Source organism: Argiope bruennichi, chromosome 5 (genome assembly GCF_947563725.1).
Source record: "Argiope bruennichi chromosome 5, qqArgBrue1.1, whole genome shotgun sequence".
Lineage (NCBI taxonomy): Eukaryota > Metazoa > Arthropoda > Arachnida > Araneae > Araneidae > Argiope > Argiope bruennichi.
In genome coordinates this window covers 2,178,332-2,202,987 of record NC_079155.1, presented here as the reverse complement: position 1 = coordinate 2,202,987, position 24,656 = coordinate 2,178,332, and the positions used below count along the sequence as shown (strand labels likewise).

At 26.2% G+C, this 24,656-nt stretch overlaps 1 protein-coding gene across 10 annotated transcripts in view; it reads left to right on the top strand.

Annotated features, from left to right (window-relative positions):
• The window catches only part of LOC129968548 (polypeptide N-acetylgalactosaminyltransferase 13-like), a 342,413-nt gene extending 319,029 nt beyond the window's left edge, over positions 1–23,384 (top strand). For 9 of the 10 annotated variants that reach the window (XM_056082551.1, XM_056082554.1, XM_056082556.1 and 6 more), the window contains 4 exons: positions 7,001–7,140; positions 11,630–11,728; positions 15,782–15,928; positions 21,498–23,384. In XM_056082551.1, the coding sequence (XP_055938526.1) occupies positions 7,001–7,140; positions 11,630–11,728; positions 15,782–15,928; positions 21,498–21,644 (533 nt within the window). In that variant the 3' untranslated portion in view covers positions 21,645–23,384. The remainder of the gene's footprint in view (positions 1–7,000; positions 7,141–11,629; positions 11,729–15,781; positions 15,929–21,497) is intronic. The other variant, XM_056082558.1, reaches the window with a different exon arrangement.
• The last annotated feature ends 1,272 nt before the right edge of the window (positions 23,385–24,656 follow it).

Sequence of the window (24,656 nt, the reverse complement as noted above, 5' to 3'; positions counted from 1 at the left end):
AAACATTATTTTGTTTGAAATAGAATGCAGTTTCAATGACAGAAAGACTCATTAAAGTTCACTTTATTTTCTCTCCCGGGAGGCAGGCAGGCATGTTTATATACAAGCGGCGTGGGCAGGCACGTCCGTTCACAGCAACAGATTAAGCAAGAAGTGGCGTAAAAAGAAGGAGAAACAAATTATTCCTGTCATATACTGTGATGTTTTAATAGGGATTTCCATGGCTTGCCAATAAAAAAGCGAGGGGAACATAGGGATGTTTTAGACGAATTTGTCAAGTCAGCGGTATTTTGTCCCTTCACTCGGAGTGTGGGAACGTTTAGGCTTTTAGCCGATTCAGAAATTTTACAAAGCTTCTATTGAATTTAGATAGAAAAAATGGAATGGGATCAGGAAATAAGAGAATGATCTAGAATGAAGTTAATATGGGCTAAATTGAGCTAAAAATTAAGAAATTAAGTTTAAATTAAATTTTAAAATATCATTACCTTTATATATAGAGAGAGGGGGGATAGAGACCCATAGAGAAGTATCGTGATTATATCAAATCGGTTTAAACTTGCTAATAAATTAAGACAAATAATTACTTAAAAAATAATGTTCTCACGTGATAACTTAAAATTTGCGATAGTAGATTTCATTTTAATTTTTAATTAAAATTGTTTTCCTACAAAGAACATGCTCAGTTATTTTTAGTCTTGCCATTCCAGTTTAATGAAATTAATATAGATGTTTCAAAATACTTTGTTAATCTGCCTATTAGATGCCACTTGAAGTAATTAAATAATTTTTTATCATATTTTAAAAATTATCAAGAACTTTTGGAATAATTAACTTTCGGCAGTTTTTAAAAATTGTTTTGCGTTGTCTATAGTTTTTCTAATACAGTATGAAATTTAAAATTGGTTTGTGTAAATGATAAACAGATACTTTCTTTGTTTAATTGCAACAAAAAAGGAAAATCGTGCAATCAGATATTTGTTGAAACATTTAAAGTAATTTTAATTTCATGAAATATATTATTAAATAAAATGTTACTAAATGAAATATATTACTAAATTAAATATATTTAGAAATTTGCATAATGGCTAATTCAGATACAATTTGCATTATGGCTATGTTTGTATTATTTTTTTAAAAATCATTTTGAATTTTTTCAAAAATTAGTTTTGTACAATTATAGAAAAATCTGACAGAAATGCAGAGCGCAGCATTCCTGACCTTACATGGAAGATATGTTCCTCTTAAAGGTTGCTCAAAGGTGTTGAATAGATTTTAATTAATTGAAACCAATTAAAATTTCAAAAAATTGTTATCAGTTACGCATACCCGGCATCCAAAATATGTATGCACGAATTTGGTAATTGTAGATCAAATGAAACTGGCATACGGAGTGTCAACATACATTCAGTTTTATTAGAAGTAGAGGTGGGAAACTCAGTCAAATCTTCACACAATAAAGATCAATGAGTCCTATTAGCATAAAATGTCCAACAACATTGTTACAATATCTACCAATTCTGTGCGGCATTCAAAATGTTGGACAACGTCGCGGAGATATTGCACAGTATCTGGTGCTAATAGGGGAAAGGCCATCATGCAATATATCTGTCGGTAATAAAGGTGTGTGTGCTTGTGTGTGTGTGTGTGTGTGTGTGTGTTTGTGTGCGTGTGCGTGTGTGTGTGTGTGTGTGTGTACACGCACACATTCGCAAATAACTTACCTACATACAAATGTAGCATCCTAGACATGCTCATACATATGTTCATTAAATACATATGTATATGCATTTAATGCTAGTACAGTGCGATACATAATATGTATATTACGAAATATGTATTTTAAGATGTTTCTAAATAAAATTGAAAATATTATATTTATTTTCTGTTAGTGTAGATTATGAGTTATATTCACATGAAATAAATATATGAAGTTCAGATAACAGTTTTGCTCTGTAACATAAAAAAAAATTGAGAAAATATTGAAAACTATATTTAGATATGGGGACAATTTCAACAAACTAAACATGCATTGTCATGTTCTCCTGTTCTTCAGGTTATTGTTGAGTCAAAGTGAAGGCTACATTATAACTTCGCAGGTTCTTTCCAAGACTAATTTTTTTTTCTTCGGTATAGACTCATTTTAAAAACGGTTGAGAGAAACGCTTGCGTTCGGATACTACTAATACTACCACAAAGATATTGAGGAAAATCATGAAAAAAATATCTAAAATTATATGAATGAGGAGTCTGCAATTCATGAGATACCAGATAAAGTGGTATCCGACGATGGTAGTAAGTTCACTTCGGAAAAATTCAGTAGTTACTAAATATGCCAAATTTTCATGGTTCTGTATCATCAATAAAACAATGGATTCACTGGACAGCTAAAAATGTTTTAAAGAGAATAATTTCTGGTAATTGTAAGCAGAGACTCACATTTTTTTTTTTAATTTATTTATCTATTTTTTCTTGCCTAACACGTCGCACGATCTAAGAGTTTTAACTCAGTCAAATAACTAATGAAAAGACGACTTGGAACAGTCATATATTTTTTTTACAGTCTTAATATGTTCGGAGGAGAAAATAAAAAGTCGCTTAACAAACATTTATTTTATTGTCAGTTACCTTTTCAATCGAAAAGTGCAGTTTACATCAATAATTATTTATCAGTTCAGATTTGAATTCAAGAGACAGTTGTTCAAAAAGTAGATACATTTTCCTACAAAACCATTACTTTAGATGATCAATAGATACATGTTCGCTTTGATTACATGAAAAATCGGAAAATCCTAGTTCAAATTTGCCGTCTTCTCCGGAAATTCAAAAGAATTCATCTTGTTCTGTCAGTCCCGCTACTACATCAACAATGGCGGCTATTTCGAAGTAGCAAAATAAGCTGATAATCTCCTGTTAAAATTAAAATCCTGATAAAGACACCTGATCTCTTCCTTCAAAACTGACTTCCCCTTATTTGTCCAATTTTCTGATAAATTGCTGGAGCATAAGCTTCGGTATGAGACTTTCTTCAATCATGGGTGAAAGGGGATGTTCATCCAGTTCAAGAACTTTGTTATATAGGAGAGAAAATATCCACATACCCTCTTTAGAATAGTCGGGTTTCTTTATCTTAAATATAGGAGGGAGGAAGACTGGCAACTACTCATTTCAATTAATTCTGTGTTTAAACTGTAACTGTATCTTTAACTGTTATTGCTTTTTTTTTTATGTGCGTTCGTAAGAGGCCAATTGTTGTGGGCAGTAGTTGGCTTATCGAGACATCATTGTCCCCATCACGTTGTCTCAACTATTCGCATTAAAATGATACCGGGAAAGCAGCAGAAAGAAAACAATTGCATGAATTAAACTCGTATGAATGCTCCTTTATTACTTCTATTTGCGACAAAGTAACTGATATGAGCACATATTTCAAGATACTTAAATATGCTAACATAATACAAAATCGAAACTACATTAATTTGATCTATTGATCAAACTTTTGAAATATATGCTCAGATCAGTTACTTTACTGTCTTGCTCTACAAGAAAAAACACTCCTCAACAAGTAACTGATGTGAGCACATATTTCAGAAGTCTGATCAACTCAGTCCTGATTTTGTATTATGTCAGCATGTTCAAGTGTCAATAAATGTTTCCATATTGCTGAAAGTTCTTTTGAAATCTCCAGAGAAAAAATTACTAAAATGAGTAATTGGAATATCTCAAAAGGCTAATTAGTAAATCCTAAATAAATTTATTCCCAATAATATGTATTTAATTCATAACTTTATACGAGTATATGTATTCAAATGCTGCATAATCTTACTCATAACCTCTTTATGGAGTTATTATTTGCTACATCTAAATAAAAAGAATAAAAAAACTCTGAATTCATTAAATTTTTGTACTCGCATATGTCGTGTCATTCACATACATCTGCCATTTATTTTATATCCCATGCTCTTATGAACTGTGAAGTATATGGCTGTTTACCTATTGGATTTAATCAATATGTAGATTGATAAATAGTTCTGTTATAATTTGCTCTAAGACTAATATGATAGTCTGATCTAATTAGCTATTGATTCTCAAATTATAGAAATTACAATGATTGACAATTTCAAGTTTATGGTAAAAAATATTTACTTGAAATTTTTAAATATTGTTTCTTTTACTATCACCTTCCTTCATTTTTCGATTTAGTATAGTAAATCAGAATGAAGGCATATATGTCAGCCATGAATGTAAAATTAAAATGTAAGAAATAGTTAGGTATTTTATTTTATTCTTTTATACTGTAAATAGCTATTTAAATAGCTTTATCACAAAATATAAGTAATACTTATGCTAGAATAATTTTTCAGAATGAAAAAAAAAATATGAAATATAAAATTAGGTGCATAACTACTAGTTTCCAGCATGTTTCAAAAAATAAGAACATGAAAAATGTGATTCTATTAATTGTTCTCTAAGTTTAGTACAAAATAATCTTACCATTAAAAAAAGTTAATGGTTAATCTTTTACTGTTATGCTGCTCCTGACTTCTGATATGCACTGAAAAGAAAAGCTCCTTTATGCACTATTATTTGAAATGGCAGTTCGTGAGAAAAAGTTTTCTTTGAAATAATTAGATTTTTTTTTTTTCAAGCCGGAGAAAATTAATAAATGATCATCTGGAATACTACCTTAAAACAAACTTTTACATCTTTTTTCATAGAATAATATAAAGTGATGTTAGGTTTATTTATTTGTGCTTTTCTTTAAGCCTGGGACCTCTTGCATGGGCCTGAATGAACACTTGAATTATTTTCAAATTCAGAATACTTTTACATATAAACTTTGCAAAATTAATTATGTTGCATGAAGTTTAGGCATATTGAAAATAAGTTAAAAATCAAAGTTAAATTTTTATAAAATCTAAAAATTGATAATACTGTAACTGCTAATTTTATGTTTTGGAAAATAGTATATACCTCATAAAAAAAAAAATTTCGAAAAGTTTCAAGCATGTTTAACAATGAAAAAATTTTTTTATATTAGAATATAAATAAATTTTTATAAAAATAAGGAAATAACTATGCCTAATTACACTATTGTTTTTGTTAAATTAAACAGATTATCTATTGTTTGCTCCAGAGAATTTGACATTAAATATTTACATTAATTTAAAACAAATGAAATGAAGACAATTAATTTTTTGTCATGCATGATTCTACTTTAGATTTCTTAATTTTTTTTTTCTATCTTTAGATATATAAATAATTATTCAGTTTTTTTTTTATTTGATTTGCATTGTTCTTTACATACATATGAAAGGAATATCAGATTTTTTCAATATTTCGAATATTCCAGTGATTTTCAGCTTGGTAAATTATTTTTTGAATTTGTTTTTAAAAGTTAAATGCAATAATAGCAAATATAGCCAAGTTCATGCTAAATGTTCCGATTTAAGAAACTGAAATAAATTTCTACCTTTGTGAAATGAACTCTTCCTACAGTGACCTGTTTCTTTAGCAATCGTCGTAGACATAGACATTTGTCAGGAAATTTCATGGTGCGCACACAGTTGATGCAAATGCAACTGCACTCTTTGTATAGATATAGTGAATAATTGTATGCATGAGTTCAACAACAAACCACTTCTTCAATTGTTCGGGCTGCATAGTAGCCCAGTAGAAAAGTGTATTACAGTTAGGTTACCCAGTTTACCAAATTATTAATGGTAGCAATGTGGAATAATGGTAACAATTTGAAGCCAAAATTCACAATTTGCTGGTATTACATTCCCTAGTGATTTTGTTGGACACATTTCTAATGGTGTGGCAGAAATAGCATTATTTCTAGCATATCTTTTTTGGGGAGAGTTGGTACATGGACCTGGTAACAAGGGCATTTAGCTTATCTGAGTATGAAGGCAGGATTATAAAATACTTTCTAAATAATTTTTAATGTTGAATTTAATAAAATATGTTTGATTAATTATTATTTATCTGATACAAATATTTTTTACCTTTTGGGGATACTATCCATGGAATTTTTCTAACCAGTATCAAAAAATAGTTTTAAAAATCATTCATGGTGTCTTCTGTTTACAGTTCTTCAAATGTTTACAGAGTGATCTATCTGCTGAATGAGGAAAAATCATCTAATTCAGTTTTGACTCAAACATAGAATTATATTAGGTGTACAGTAAAGGTCTTTAAAAGTTTTAAGTATTAATAGCATTTTGAAAACCAGGCATACATATTTTTGACATTTTCTAAAATCATTTCATAAAACTTTTATATATATGCACCTAAAAAGCTGAAAACTATTTCATAACAGTCAGTCAATAGAAATGGATGTCAGGGGGAGGGGGCATAATGCCTAAAATGAGTTGTAAAAAGGAAACTTGTTACTGTAGTTCTAATTTTTAGAATTTAGTATTTTAAATCATTTTTCATTTCGGGTGCCTGCACAGCAGATAAAATGTGTATTAAGCATATCATTTCCCCCCCCCCCATAAGTATGATAGCAATCAAAATATGTCCCAAATCGGTACAATGTGCATACTTTGCCTTATTTTACTTATTGTAGATATCGCCTCTAGAAATGATCTAAAACTAAAAATCATCCTTGCACATGAGAAAATTAACTTGCAATATAATGCATATTATTTGAAAAATATAATTTAATCATACGTTTTATTTATCTTGTTACTTAGTCACAGCTGCAAGTAATGTACTAAAACTTTTGTTGTCAATCAAAATTGTAATTTTTTTAAATGAAAATTGCTTATTTTTTAATAACTATTGTAGTAATTATATTTTTTTATTTATATAAAAATAAAGTTTATTATAATATCATTTAATCTGTTTGGAATAGTTTGCATTCATAATTCACTATTTTGTAAAAAGAGGGCACATGTTTGTTTGTTTTTATTCATTTGCTTAAAAATGGAAATAAATTTTAAAAATGTTTGGTTATTTTATTGGCGTTTTTTTGTTTGGTTTTTTTCAGTTGCCAAAAAAGTTGCTGCTGGAAATGTGACAGAGCGCAAAGAGCTTAGAAAAAAACTACAATGTAAATCATTCCGATGGTATCTAGAAAATATATATCCTGAATCCCAGATGCCCTTAGATTATTACCACCTTGGTGAAGTAAGTATGTTTTATGTAGAATTCAAATGTTATGCAGCTTTTGAATTTTTAAAACTCTTGTTAAAATCTAGAGCATAAATTCTTATATTCCTAATAATGTTAATGTTTCCTTTGTTTTCTTATAAATCATTAAGTTAAATTTAGAAACAAACAAAATGATATCATGAAATTTCTATAATATTCTTTTTAATAAATATAATTGTGTTATACTACTATGACAAAAAAAAATAGAGAAAATGTTTCATTTAAAATGCATCTACCAGTTAAATCTACCATCTTTAACCATTTATACAATTTCCAAAAATATCTGGCAACAATCAGAAATTTGTCATTTTGTAGTTTAAAAATAAATTAATTTTTAATATAAGCAACAAATTTCAACTTTGCTAAAATATCAAATGTAATTTGAAATTTAGAGTATGCACTAAAATTTGCATAAAACAATTTTTGTAATAAAAATATTTTAATTATTGCCAAAAAAAAAACCCCTTCAAATTGCTTGTCAAAAACTGCTTATAACTACTTATTTAAAACAAGAGTTTTTAAGTGGAATATAATATTTAAAAAAGAAAATTCATCGTAGATAAATCACACTCTTGAAGACCAGCCATATCATTTTATTGTTAGCATGTCAGTCAGATCAGAGAATTGGTTCTTAGTAATTCCCATTTAACAATTAGAGGCATTATTGAACAAAATCTTATTATGGAAAATGCCTAAAACTAGAAAAACTATGGATAAATAACTCATGGATTTAGTAATATGATAATGTGTCATATCATGTTGTTATTATTCATAATTTTTTGACAAAAAAAAATCAAATGAAATCCATAAGTTCCATACTCACCTGATAAGCACTATGTTGATTTTTTCTTCTTTTTTTCATTCTTGACTGCATTTTCAATGTTACTACTTTCAGTCCATTAATTGGATAAAAGAAAATTCACAACAAAATGTGAAGATGTTTCGCAAACTAAAAATTTAAGACATGTTTTAATGTTTAGAAAAAGCATTAGCAGAAATGGTTTACAATTGGAGAAAATTACTTTATAGGAGTTGCAATAAATTTTAATTATAAATTGATATCTTTTGTTTTATGCCATCTTTCCAGATAATTTGATTTAGTGTTTCTCCATGTGTCTCAAATATATTTGGAAACGAATAATTATTTTCTGATTTAACTTACTTTCTTGTTACTCAACTATTTCAAAGTATTGATATATAACCTATATCAATATTGATATATAACCTGGTCTTATATAACCTATGATTTTGATAGGGAAAATATTTCTTTACAGTGCTAATGTATCATGAGATTTCGATAGGGATTTTTGTTACACGGGTGGACAAGGTAGGGGAAACACAGGAAGATTTTAAAAAAGAAATTGTCTGGTCAGCGGTATTTTATCTCTTCACGCGCAGTGTGGGAAAGTTAGATTTTAGCTGATTCAACAATTTAACAAAGCTTCTCTTGAATTAATTAAGTAGCGACAGTGGAATTGGATCACAAAATAAGAGAATATTTTAGAATGAAGTTACTATGGGTTAAATTAAGATAGAATCTTGAAAATTAATTAAATTGAAATTAGAGTTAAAATATCATTACATACATATATATATATATATATAATGGCTTATTATGACCATTTGTAATGACAGAAACTGTTACTATTCTTTGAACGTACTAGTTCTACTTACTAGTTCTGAAACTGTTACTATATAAGAAACTGTTAATATTCTTTTTTACTTTCTCTTTAAATATCATTTTTTTGTTTAATTTGTTTCCTCATACTTTAATTGCATCAGCTGAATGAATTGATTTCTTACAGGCTAGATTATGATTGCCCACTGTGTGCCATTTAACAGTCTTTGCTTTTATGAAAATGTTGCTCAGAAAATCCTCCTGGTTTAAAGATTAATTTAAATATAAATGAAGTTAACATTTCTATTGTTAAGCAGGAATTCTATTGATGCAGAGATCTCTTTCAGTGGAATTAAGTTGTATCTGCATTATCATGAGATTTTAAACCATTGGCAAATAATGCAAGTGTAATTTTGTAAAATGCAACTGAAATAAGCATGTAATGTTTTCTAATGTTTATATCTTTCTTAAAATTTAATTGTTTTACCAAATAAAATATTCTTATAAAATCACTATTATGTATCCATATCAAGATATTAATCTGACAGCTTAATTTATCTTTTACATATATTTTGATCCAGTATTCATTTGAATATAGAATAATTTGTGTGTCTATAAAGTAGAATCTCTAATCTTAAATTTTCTAATAGTTATTTATTTTTTACTGAAAAATTATCTGAATATAATTATACAGCTCGAAAATACATATTTTGTGTTTAAATGGCTCTGCAAAACATCAGAAGAAAAATTATGATGCAGTTATTGTTCTAAAGTTAATAACTGCATTATATGTGGTGTGTGATAGTTTGTGCAGAATATCTTAGAGAATGATCTTAGTATAGCAACAGTGCATAGTAATTATTTCTACATAGTTTAATTTCAGTCCTTTAATTTCAAATAATTAAATAATGGGTTTAGAGAAACTTAAATTTTTAACTTGATAATGGGTATTTTAATATAGAAATTATAATTTACTTTGAAATAAAATTTCATAGTGATTTTCCACATCTACACTTTTATTTATAAAAAAAATTGTTATTGAATATTTTAAAAAAATGTAAGGAAGTTGTAAGTTAAAATAATTACATATATAAGGATAAAGATAATATTTATTATTAATAAGGAAAATTGAAAATGAAGTCCTCCCATCGGATTCATTTTATTATTTTATAATAATGAAATGAATCGAATTCTATATTTTCAAAAGAAAATATCAATAACTTTTCAATAATATTCAAGAGGAAAAAAAAATTTCAAAAATGCACATGAACAGACCAACAGAATTCCCTTTGATACAAAATAACCTTCCAAAATATGAACAGATTCATAATTTTGGTGTTAAATTCTCATATTAAATTTTATTTCACTCTTTTAATTATCAATTATGTTCAAATATAAACAGAAAGACAGGCATAATTTCAAATATTTTGGTGTGGGGATAGAGATAGAGAAATGATAATTCCTAGGACTCTAAAGCATAACATTTTACAAAATGTCAAGCATTTTAGAAATTACAACATTTTTTCTTTGGTAACTTCAAGATTTAAAATTATATTAATTTAAGTGTTTATTTATAAAGGTACTATAATCATTTTATTGTGAATATGCATTCTTGACGCATATTGCATTAAAACATTTTATTATTTTATAATACTATATGCGATTCTAGAACTGCTATATTTGATATTTTTAAGAAGTTGTATTCTCTAATGCTAACGATGCTTCGTTCTAAATTGTAACATTTTCTTCATGGCCTTAGATAAAATCATAATTAAATTAGAAATACAGAAAATTTAAAAACATCTTATTACTGACTTTTCAACAGTTGTATGGATGGTTTTTGCACCACAAAACTCTACTAAATCAAATAAAATGCAACAGTTGTAAGTAAAAACTGATCATAAAATCATTTTGAATACTGAGACATTCATTCAAATTTATACATTCTAATTTTTAAATTAATTTTGTATTTATCAATTTTGTAATTATCTCCTTATTTTCTTGTATCATTTGTCTTCAAATTTCATTGTATAAAAAGTTTTGAACTATGAAAAAAAATTTTAAATGCTCATTTTAGAATTCCTTGCAGCTTCCTTACTGACAGTACTTTAAATAATGTTGTAAATACCAATGTTCCCAATGGACGAAGGGAAATTTCAGGACTTAGGACAAACTGTTGTTTAAAAATAAAATAGTGGATAGCAAAAATTCTCTCGAGTAACCTCAGTCTTAAAAAATCTTTTAATACTTTCACTTTGGTGAAAGTATTAAAAGATTTCAGCTTCGATGGATTTAGATATACCATATAAACAAAGAATTAAATCTATATTCTGAAAAATGGTGGTGCTGCATTTTTTTAAATATATAATTTCTATAATTCTTTTGTCATTCTTGAATAAATTTTCCATTTGAATTCTTTTACACAACAGATTGCAATTGATTTAATTTAACATTGTAAATTTCACTCACATGCAATAATATAATGAACTTGATATACAAAGAATAGTAGTTAATTATTTATTTTATAGCTATCTTTGTTTGATTTGTTAAATTTGATTAACAATCAAACAAAACTTTGAATTTAATATGATTATGCTCTTGAAGATTTTTTTAAACTTTTTTAAAATGCAGTTACATTGAATTTTTTAGGACTAATTTAATACAGACATTAAATATTTCATAATCGCCTTATGTTATGTAGAATAACTTTAAATGTCGAAAAAAAATTATTTATATTTTTGGCCTTTTTTTCCTTTATGTCGCTGAATCTAGGTTTATTACCCCTATTTTTTTAATCTAGTCTTATGACTTCATATTAATTCCTGATTTTTATTCTGCACTTTTCAGATCAGAAATGAATTTACAAATAAATGCTTAGATACTTATAATAGGAAGAGTGGCGAAAATGTAGCAGTAAGCCATTGTCATGGCATGGGTGGAAATCAGGTAATATATAGTATTCACATATTTTGGTATATATTTATTTATTCATTGGTTTTATTTATATAAAAACACTTTAAATTTTATGATATTCAGAAACTAATTTTGTGTAGGATAGATATTTAGTTCTATGTTATTTATATTCTCCTTTCATCATGAGATTATCACTAGCCATAAAAAAAACTCATATTGTTCTTTTAAGAATATTTATTCAGTGTTATTTTTAGCAAGCATTATATCAAGCTAATTATTACTTTTGCTTATTCTAACAATAAAAGCAAGCATAAATAAAGATTTACCACTTCTGATTTTATAAGTTTTGGTGCATGTTGAAGTTCTACTTTAATGGAATGTGACTGAATATAACAATTAAATTGAAAGTGCCGCTAGTCATGATGAAGAAGGAAAAAAACGTAAAACAATAAATAAGCGATACTGTTTCTTAGCTCCATACATTTTTCTATTTCTATCAAGATTCTTGATGAGCATGAATTTTCTGGTGTTTAAAAAGCAATATGGCTGTTTTTATAGTTGCTACTCATACAACACCTTTTCCTGGCAATGCTTCTTCAAGTTTCCCCTAGAGCTACTTCTGGAGTTGTTTAATAGTGCACAGTTGAAGCACATCATACAACTTGCAAATTATTCCTTCTCATTTGACCGAAACTAAAGGCTCCTACAGTAATTCTTTGTTCAGTTTTTTAAGAACCATCATCTTTTTTGTCTGAACTAGTTTGTATCTAGATGGCAGGAATATGCCATCAGATTAACCAGCTCATCAATCTGTAAGAAAATTGGATAGAGGAAAAACTTGAAAGTTCCTTTAAATATTGATATTTTTTTTTTTAACTTTACTCTACAAAGTGTTGCTTAGATTGTGAGCATATACAAATCCTTAAATAGCAACCGCTATACATATTGACTGTTAAATGATGGGGTGTTAATTCATGGTAATTTGATGTTTTGGGTGCACTATTTGCATCCACATCATCAAGATCTTCAAGATCCATTAACTTGCTTTTTAAAGGCCCCTTTAGATTTAAGTTATCTAAAACATATTGTAATATTGTTTTGATCATGGAATAGATTTCCCAAATGACTATTTTTTAATGTTCTTTGGACAGCATGGCATCATATTGAAAATTTAAAATTGTAAATGCTTTTTAATCTTCTTATTCTGCTCATCACTTCATTATTGCTCATTTTCTTCATGTTACAATTACTTATTCAGGTTAAAGTCATCATGGCACAACCCCTCATTTGAATTGCTTCATCAACTATTTTTGATTAGGAATTTAAGAGCTGAAGTAGAAAAGACAACAAAACAAATGAAAAATTAACAAAACAAACAAGCATAACTTATCAGTCATCTTGCTAGTATGTATTGTCAAAGTTTCTTTGTTGGAATTTACTTGGAAAAAAAATTATTGAAAAAAAAAAACTATAATTTTCCTTACTTATCTTCACATTTTTGGTGGCATGTTGACAGAATCGCAAATTTGAAAACAGAAGGTTTTGAACCTGATCTCACTAATGAATCGCTATATGAGCCTGATGAATATTAAATCTGCTTTTAGGCAAACTTTGCATTTCTGACGTTAGAAGAGGGGATGCTAATTTCAAATGTCATATAATTAACTGAAAGTGACTCATAACTCTGAAGCTCACTCCAAAATAGTTCTCAAACTAAAAGGTTAATATAACTGAAATTGCTTCAAATTTTTTATTATTTCGCAAGATAATTCAACTATCAAGCTGTCATAAAAATCATATTAATAGAATCCCAATGAGCCAAATGATATAAAAATCAAAAGAAATAAGTTTTTAACTAAGTAAAACACAATACTGAATTTTCATTATTCCATTTACTTAATAATTGATTGGCATTAAAGTTTTCATGTAGCTTTATGCAAATTGATTTGATTTTCTGAAAAATATGTCATAGCTATTGAAAAATCTCAATTATTGAATGCAGATAATGTACAAAGTTTTGTGGTATTATGCTTTCCCTATATATATAATATATATATATATATTGATTATTAAGGTACATATGCACTCTACAAGACAGGTCATTAGACCAAGAGCTACCATATTCGGCATATAAATACTTTGGAGAGTTGGAATGTACACTTCATTGATTTTTTTAAAGTTATTTTTCATTAAAAATTAAATTTTGATATTTGTTCTGTGAATAATTCGCAAGAAGGTTACTGTACAAAAGTGTTTTGAAATGCCCAAAAAAATTACATTTTTAATAATCATATTAATTTTGTCTTCATTTTGGCAGTGCTTTTTTTTTTTTTTTTTTTTTTTTTTTTTTTGTCTAATTTGTAACAGTAAATTATATTGTTTCTTACTTAAATTTAAACTATTTTCATTTTTCCATCAAATATTTAATCATATGATTTTTTTCTCATGAAAAATTAAAAAAGAAGGATTCTATTTAGTATCTGTGTAGTTATGTGATGAAAAGTGGAACTATAGTACCATAAATGTTAGAAGTTAAATGAACTGGACAGTTATGCTTAAGCATTATAATGCCATTAGATATTATAAGATAATAAGACATAAGATTATAATGTTATGAGATGTTATTAGGATAGTGCATATACACAACGAAAGAGAACATATGTAAGGGTATTATGTTTACAGCTATAGCTTTAATTTCTGTCACAATTTTTTTTTTTTTTTTTTTTTTTTTTAAATTCTTGAGTTAATTATACATATTAAGTTATACAGTATTTTTTTATAATTTAATTTACAATTCTTAAGATTAAATTGCAGAAAAATTATTTTAATTGAAAATTTGAAAGTAAATACAATATTCCTACCAAACCAGTGGTCATCAAACCCAACTAATATTAAATAATTTTTTAATTCGATTTATATGAATTTTATATTGCATGTATTTAGAATATTTTGAAGACCTGAAGACTGTGCATTTAAACATACCATTTCTACAAAACTCTGTGTTGAGATGAAACCCCATTAGATTCAAATATCCTGTTAATAAAAGCATGAAGAGAAGACTTTGTTAACTGTGTATGTTCTCAAAATTATGAGATCTATCTCATTATTCATACAGCCTCAACATAGGGCATTAATGTAACTTCAACAGGAATCACCTTTTTTTTTTTTCACTTCTTTATATTAAAGGGCAGATGATTTAATTTCAGGTAATTAAAAAAGTTCAGATTGATTTTAAAGATGTGAGATTGATTTTAAAGATGTGAAGATAATATTTTTTCAAAATCTTTTTCTTTTAAAATGTTAACTAATTTTATGTCTACTTCACATTGCATTGCAAAGATTACAAACCAATATTACATGTAAATTAGCTTGAATTTTAAAAAACCAAATTTATAAAATTTGATGTATAAGCAGTTTCTATTTTCAGCACTAGTAAATAAAAAAGTATTACTGCTTAGAAAAATATTTTTAAAAAAGAAAATCATAAGGTGCCTTTCATTATGTATTATAATTGAATTTTCTTTTATGAAAGGTGAGAGCTAAGCTCAATACAGAGGAGCCTATCAACTTTTTGTCATTTCTTCTACAAACAGCAACAATCTATTTAAATTTAAAATGGAAGTTTTTATCGTCTGCACATCTATGCCATTTTTCCCCAGCTGTATTTTTCCAGCTTAACAGTTAGTTATGGAATATTGTATTTGGCCTAAAAATATTTTATCATATGAATATTTGATATTTGCATTCAGTGTGGATCAAATTTAATATTATAAAATCTGTTTATTATTTTCTCATTTGATTTGGAAATAATTTTGATTTAAGTGTAGTTTAAAATGTATTATTTTTAAATTTAAGTAATTAGCATATTTTATGCAAATAATAAATGCATTTATTTTCAATTTTACCTTTTGTTCATTCTCTTTTTGTAGCAATCTAATTTTCTCCTTCATATAATAGTTGCATACATTTATTTGTTTGCTACAGTGTTTGTTTTTGTGTCTTAATTTCTGTTTGTATGTAATATTTTTTTACTTATTATTTTTTTGTTGCAAAAATCTATTAACAGAAATGAATTTTCTTAAAAAGAATTTCTTTCAGGTATTTGCTTACACCAAAAGAAAGCAGATAATGTCTGATGATAACTGTTTAGATGCATCATCCTATCGTGGACCTGTAAAATTAGTTCGCTGCCATGGTATGGGTGGGAATCAAATGTGGGAGTATGATGAACAGGTATGATTGTTCATATTTGTTTTTTTTTATGTGCACTGGAAATTTATTAATAAACTTAATTGATTTATTCAAACATATTTAACTGTCTAAAGGATTTATTAATAGCCAACAAATTAACACTTTTTGTTGGAATTTTTTTATTCTTTTAGATCTTAAAATCATAATATAGAATTTTCTTTATAATGTTTTATTTTTAATGAAGCTCTAAAATAATTCAGCTTTTAAAACATTTATATTTAAATTTAGTTTGCTAAATATGTAATTCATTACAATTAATCTTCTAAATTATAATTTTTACATTTTTATGTTTCTCTGGAAATATTCTAACATTGCTTGCCTGTATTTTATAGTGTAATATCATTTGCAAGTAATTAGTTTATAACTGCTTTCTAGTAAAGTGAAAAAATTATTCATTCTGTAAAGGTTTTAGGCATGATTTTTTTTTAATAATATGAATATCCTGAATTAAGTAGGGATGAAAACTAATTTTGTCTAATGTTTCTTTATCTATTTTGTTATTTATTAGACACATATTATTTACTAGCATAAGTTTTTTTTTTCTTTTTAGTTTCAAAATTTATAAATAAATAAATTTTTAATTGTTTAAATTGGCTATATTTATAATACAATAAAAGTTATACTAAAAAGTCATGAAAAGAGATGCTTTTAAATTCAAAATTATAGTCAAACTAGGAGATTACCCATCTGCTCACTCCACTCACCATCTCCAAGAATCATTTGATTTTTTTGGGATTGTGGTGGATTGGAATGAGCGAGGATAGAACTTAGGACCTTGTGGTTTACAGTCAAGTAACATAACCACAATACAAAATCAATTGCTCAAGTAGCGTAGCTGTTAACTGGCTTATAAGTTATTCACTACAGGATCACTACTTAATACGAGCCAACTTTTCTTGCTCACCATTTATTTCTGTTAGTAATAAGGTTTTATAAATATATTCATTACTTAGAGTGAATTATTTAAATTGTATGAAGTACTAAAATGAATTTTTCCTCAAGTTTTATAACCTGAATGAACAATTTCTAAAATTAAAATGTTCTGGTAGCAAAGAGACACATAGGTAAATATTAGAAGACAAAAACATATAATTCTAAATTGTTTAAAAATCAAGATTAAATTTACTTCTCTTTTTCTGTTTTTATAAAATATATTTCATTAAAATTAATTAGCATAATGTTTGTAACATCGAAATAATCAACCAAGATGGCAAGTATTAATTTGCCATATCAATCAGCTTTAATGAACTTATTACAAAAAAATGCCATATTATTTTTATTGTATTACTTTAAACTATATAAAAATCAGTAATGATAGAGCATTCTGAGTGGTTAGTTATGCATCAAAGTGGCAAAATTAATAAGCAACGAAAATTGGCAATGCATGACCTCTGGCTAGGTGAGGTATTGCTTGCATACTCTCCCTTGTAATAATTAAAATGGCTCAATTTAAATTCATTTATCATATTATTCAATTCCAAAAAAATAGTATTGAATTTAAAATCTTAGACTTTTTTGTAAGCATGTAAACAATCAGAAAATATGAGCTGTTGTTAAATGACTAATAAATCTAGCATGATTTTCCATCATCATAAACATATGGATATGCACTGTGGATATGGATTCAGCACCGTGTCAAAATTATAATTACTGCTATCTTCAATGCTTTATTTAACTAAATATTCAAAATAAAAAGTTTCAAGTTGAACATATATATATATAATATTTCTTATTTTGATTCTCTATTGCAAAAAGTAAAAGCGTTATCTAAATTGAAGCCAAAACTTTCCCTACTTGCAGATATGATAAAATACATAATATGCAGTTCATCTGATGCTCATATATGAGTTTAGACACTATTTTTTTAATATATATATATATATATACCTGAAACATTTCATCCTTTGCTTTGCTATATGGTAATGGAACCATAATATTACATTAGAAACATTATGTTAAATTTATTGACCAAAATGATTTGCTGTATATGGTTGTTAAGCTGATTTCATATGTGCACTTTACATATCATCTGGGAACATATTTTCAGTTCTTTGTAATGAACTTTTTGTCTTTTTTCTTCTTAAAGTACATCCTTATTTTCTCATGTGCAAAGACGGGGGAAGATTTTTTATAGCATCATATTTCAAAATATTTATTTCTTAATCCTGCTAACACTCAATTATTATTATCTAATTATTTTAAAGTTAAAAAATAAACTTTTTTGCAGCAATGAAATCTTTTAAATATTAAGAAAATATATAAGTAAACATAAAATATCTATTTTTGATCTGAACATGAAAAATATCAATTTGGTTGCTGAGAAGATGGTTATTGTATTATAAAATTTTAGTTGGTGGAAATTTCATTGAATGATGCTTTTAATGAAAGATTTTATTGTGATCTTATATGCATAGTCTATTGCTTGAAAATGCTTTCAATAAATCTTGCAAATGGATTTACATATTTCAATCTTGGAATGAAGAAAAACAGAGGTTGAAATCAGATATGAGTTCCATTTTCATGGGCCATTCCATAGTTGAAGATTTTGTATGCGACTTTCATAATTCTATGGAAAAACTGGATTTTAGAAATGTCTTTCTATTTTGATAGGTGGTCCATTGGTAAATTAAAGGGGGGAGGGGGGTTATTTGTTTTTTGCATTGAATGATGAAATTCAAAAGCAGTTCTCCTCCTTATTAGTAAATATGAATAGCTGTAGCCTTCATGTTGTTAACAATTTGTTTAAACATATCAAAATAATATCCACTTTTATTAGTAAACTTTGTTATTCTTATATGTATTGTATATTTAAGGATTCACCAATGAGAAGGAAAAAGTTTAAAAATTTTCAGATAGTTGTGATATTTTCTGAGAATTTTTACAGAACCAGATTTCTAAAGGATGCAAATGCTGCTCTTTTTCTTCTGAACTGAGCAATTAAAATATGGAAGGACTTGTGGTATTATAATATGTTGATAATGTTAAACAGAACAAATATTTTGCTCCAAAATCTAAATCATAAATTCGTTGCAAAATAAAGAAAATATCTGATTCTGGCCATTTTTAATATTCTATTAAAGAGTCTGCCTATTGTTGCCATTTAGGGATTAAATGTTAAAAAGGTTTACTGTGCAAAAAAAAAAAAAAAAAAAAAAAGCCAGCAAAACAATTAAGAGATTTGAAACAGAAGTAAATTGTAGAATAATAGATAAACCCACTCTCATTTATATACTTGCCAGTAGGATGAGTTTAGATTCAGGGAGGGAAAAAATAAGCTCATTGCTGCTATAATAATATGAATTCCATTCTTTATGCTCATGTGAATTGCTAAGAACTACAAAAAATATATAGTTCTATTATAACAGAATTTAAAACGTTTTTTTTTTTTTTTTTTTTTTTTTTTTTTTTTAATGTAGCTTTCAACTGAGTAGAATTTTTGAAGTTTCCAAGAATTTAATCCAAAAATCAAATTGATATTTTTAAAAAAATGTTTACAGGGTCAGAAATTGTAAGAGGTGATTTAGGATTCTGATGATACTATCCTATGGCCAAATAGTAATTAAAAAAGATATTTTTCCTTAAATAATAATATTGAGATTGAAAAGCATACAAATGAAGATACAGTGCAAAATGTCTGGTTTCAGGTAAATTGAAAAAAAAAAATGACTACTCTAAATATTATATGTCAAAAACATGGACCAGCAAAAATAATAATCACAAAATGATAGAAGAATGAGAAAAGGGAATGTATGACAGATGAACTAAAAGATTTAAAATTTAAAAAAGAGGTAAAAAGTGTTCACCATAGAAGTGTTTGAAGTTCGTTTGAAATTAGAACTCAATAGTTGTAGTTTAGTGTCTAACAGTAAGGATGTTTCCAGTGCGATCAAGAAAAAGCACTTTAAAATATAAATTAAATTAAAATTAAATTATAAATTCAAAATCAGCTTAAGAAGTATGCTTCTTTCTTCAAAATCTAGAATTAAGCAAGAAAGTAATGATACATTTGAACATCATTAATGAAAGTATTATATTTAAATTTATTATTTGCATTTTTGTCTATAGTATGTAATTTTTTGATGCTTAAATATTCTATCAAAATGATTGAAAGTTCATTGAATTTTTTTTTCTTTAGTAAAAGTGGGAATAAATATTATAAAACTTTTTTCAATAAATCATTAAAAAAACTTACATTTTAAAAATAATGAATATATATATATATATATATATTCTGAAAATTGTTCCATTTTTTATTATTAGGAAAATAAAATATTTCAAATTATTTTTTCTTTTATTGTAAATAAGTATTATGTATACTATTATATATGTTATATTGACTATTGATTTTTTTTTTTTTTCATTACTGGAAAATATAGTGACATCTTAATAAATTTTTCTCATTAAAAGTATTGGGCTATTTACTGTTATTCTGTTTCATATGCAATGAGTATTTCACATGATGATTTAGTTATAACTATTTTTCGCCTTCGCTCCTTTCAAATTGATTAATTCCATTAAATTCAGTCACTTTTCTTACAATTATAACTTCTTCTATAATATGATGTGTCCACTGATTTATACATTTATTTAACAAATTCTTTCTTTTTGTCATGAATTTTTATATTCTGTTTTCCAGTTTAGGTTGAAATATTTCCTAATTATTGTATCATTACATACTTAATCAAAAATGCAGAGGTTTATTAATGTAGATTTTTAAATTAATAGTAAATACTGAATAATTTCACAGAAAAAGATATCCAATATTAATGATAATTTAAATTAAAAAGTAAATAATTAATCCTTGGTTTGATAAAAATTAAATGTTGCTGAATATTCTTTCTCTTCTTTCTATTAATATTGATGTACTGTAATTGTAGAATTAATATACTGTAGAAGTATAAAATGACTCATTTTGCATATAAATATTACTTTATTTAGTATTAGTATGATTAGGCAGTATAGTGCATTTCTTCCTGCATTTAAATTGTGATGCTAAATGGATTGTACTGTTCTTATATTTATAACTGGTCAAAAGCTAAGTTAAATTATTTAGATGAGTTTATCAATAATCATATCATTTTCTTTTTTCTTTCCCCCCTAAAAAAATAAGATTTTAATGAGTGTATATTCATGCTTTTAATGCATGCAGTCTATAATTGTAATCATTTTTTTAATAAAAAGTTTCTTTCATACAAAAACAAAAATTGCAATAAATTCCATAGTCAAAATAGCATACTTCATTTTTTCGAAATTTTAAACATTATTATACTTTAAAGATTTTGAAGGGCCAAATTTAAAATTGCTTGGGAAGGTTTTTGCTTTACCAAATTAGAAAGGGAAAAAAAATCAATTTCTTACAGAATGAAATGTAATTAAATGCTAAAATTTTGAAATCCTTTAGGAGTGGACTATTTTACAGTAAAAAACTCCACCTATATACTGAAATATATTCTTGCTTAGTTAGTATTAATAAGTTATCACCAATCCTTTCAATGTATGTTTTAAAAATTTTATTATATATACATATATATATATATATATATTCATTTAGGAAAAAACAATTCAGCATGTAAATTCTGGTAAATGTCTTGATAAACCTGAATCTAAAGACCCTACACTTCCTGTCCTGAAGGATTGTGATGGGAGTTTGTCTCAGATATGGATAATGAAAGGCAAATTCAAGTGGCAAGTTTCCTAGATTTCTACTGCCCAACAACGATCAAACCTAAAACTTAAGTAAAACGGATGCACAAGGTCCTTGGAACACATCTGCAGTATTATGAACTCTGTTTTTCATCACTTGCTTAGTTCCTTGGAATTCTTCAAGAATTTAGAATTATGGGGGTATTTTTTGATGCATTAAATGCAAGCCTCAAGAAAAACTGTTATTTATTATTGTGTTTATATAAATTTTATAGTTCCTGAAATGTACATCATTTTGATTTCCATTATCAAAATTGTTACAATTTATTTATTTTTAATTATTTATTTACAAGATTTTGAATTATATGAAAAGAAAATTCCAAAGAATTTAAGATATGAGAGCAATGAATTGTGTTTCAGAAATGTAAATATTTGTTCATATATAAATATACTTGTCTGAGATATTTTAAGATTAAGGTGGTCTTAGACTGAAATATGTATAAAAATGTGATAATTATGTTTGTCTGTTTTTAAATTATCCAAGTTCTGTATAATGTGAGAAATTTCTTATTATAACTCTAACCTAACATTAATTTGTCAGTTACAAAAAAAACATTATGTAATCTTTTTGTCATATACTCAACTTTTCTTTAATATATAAAACACAGTGTCCAAGAATTACTGGGCTTATTTAAAAATTAAGCTTTTATAAAGGTAGAAAGATAAGTATAAAATGTCTGTACTACTAACTTCAAAGCCGATAAATTTGGATGTGGCATCTTTTAATTGCTCGTGATATCTCCAAGTGAAGTTCAGTTTCACACCACGTGTTGGCAAGCAAATGCAAAGTTATAGAATTAATAGCATTTGATATATTGCTTCATTTTTCTGAATTAATGCTAAGCATTTAATCAATGTGTTAACATAATCTCACATAAAAAAAGAAGTAAAGGGAGCTATATATGGTGACAAAGAAGGCCATGGCCTATCATTCTGATTAGAGATTTCACATGCAGTCCCCAAATAGTTACACCTAGTATCTTTTGGATTATGATACTAAATGTTCTGCAAACAAAATCTATTTAATAGTGCATAACATAAAAAAATAACTTCTACTCAGAGAATTTTTACATAATGTTGCATTATGCCCATTAGTTTTTAGACACTGAGATTTATAATTTTCTTATATTAGACACTCTGAATTTTATATATAAATTTAACCGAATCTTCTTTAATGTTTAACAGCTTATTTCATAATTTCACTAAAATTTAAACACATATGTTCTTTGTCAATTTTTTATGGTTTTTAATTGAATTTATTATTTTTTTTAAAAAATTCACTCAGTAAATTGTTAAATCTTTTGAAAGTTTTAGTATTTAAAATATATTTTATATTTTGTGTTTAATGACATTCAGTGAAATGAAAAATATTTCTTATTTCTAAATCTATGACCACTTTAAGAATGCATCATTCCATTTATTGAATATAAACTATACTTTTATATAAAATAAATTATTAGCCAAGTATTTTAAAATGAAATATTATGTCATTATATGGTGCTGTCAGCAGGTGACTCCTTTGTGCACATGATAATGGAGGCATTAATTTGCTTTTGTTTCTATGTGCCAATGTAGGCATTAATACATTTGTGATATCATTGTCCTCTATTCTAAAATATTATTTGTAGTGTGGATTGTCTACTTTATATCTGTTTAGGAAAAATCATGCGATTCTGAAAATATTATTTACTATGATTATTTCACTACATAAAAGAAGTTACTTTTTCTCTTTCAAGCATTGTTTTATGGAGTGAATATTCATCTATTGCAAATTCACATTTTTCCTGAAGTACATTTGTAATATAATTATAAAGAAATATCATTCCATTAAAAAAAATACTATTTTGAAATAAAAATCTGATATGATTGCAAATAATCCAGAATATTAATGTGATACACTCAAATATATTCATTTTCTCGAACAATACTTAACTGTGTATTCTATTTAGGATACATTAATTCTTTAAAAAATGCTTTTATGGCTATACAACTTGTTAATCTGCTTGAGAATGAGACTTCTCTATAATTCTGTTATTTACTATCACATCTACACTGAATTCATGTTGATAGAAATGTCTTGTGGATGAGTTTATTCTAATCAACAAACTGATTAACTGAGTTAAATAACATTGTTTAATAGTACTATCCTGGAATTTTTCCATTACAAAAATAAGATTTTTCAATAATTCGATTTAGCATGCTTTTTTACAATATGTTTCAAATTTTATTTTAAAATTCGGTTTTTAAGTTGATTTTTCAGATAAATTAAATTTTATTTCCTCGAATCTATTTGAATATCCCAATAGGCACTCACTTGGGACATGAATTAAAAAAAAAAGGAAGTAGGGAGCTTTTCTTCCATTTACATTCATTGAAGTTTCAGAAGAAAAAGTCATGAAAAATTATGAAGATTTAATTTAATTACCAAACAATTTCTTAAAAAATTATTATTTTTAAATTTTTTTTTTATTTGAAACTCACCATTTTTTTTTTTTTTTTTTTTTTTTGAAACGATTTATATTTCAGTCCTGAAAAATTAATGGTCTTTGATTTTTATTGCAAATAGCTTTGTTTGTTTTTACAAAAATTTTGCTGACTGGTGAGGTGCAAATACTATAATGATATTTAAGTCATTAAATTTATTGGTCTATATTAAAAGGAAATTTTTATTTTCAAATGAAAATTATTGTTAAGTGGATAGGAAATTCATTAAACTAAAATATTTTCTTTTTTCCTCCTTTGTTAAAATAAAAAATGTTATGAATTTGATTTTTTAGACAATATTTTTTGATTAATACTGTAAATAAATGTTAAATATTTTATTAAAAAAAACTCATAATCACTTTAAATAAAAGTTTATTTTCCAGTGGAAATAGAACTTATATAAATGAATTAATTGATTGTAGATGGATTACATCTATAGTAATGAAACAATATTTAAAATAAACTTTTATTCTGTGTGCAAAATATGCAACTGAAAGCATTATAGTCATTAAGCTCACGGTGT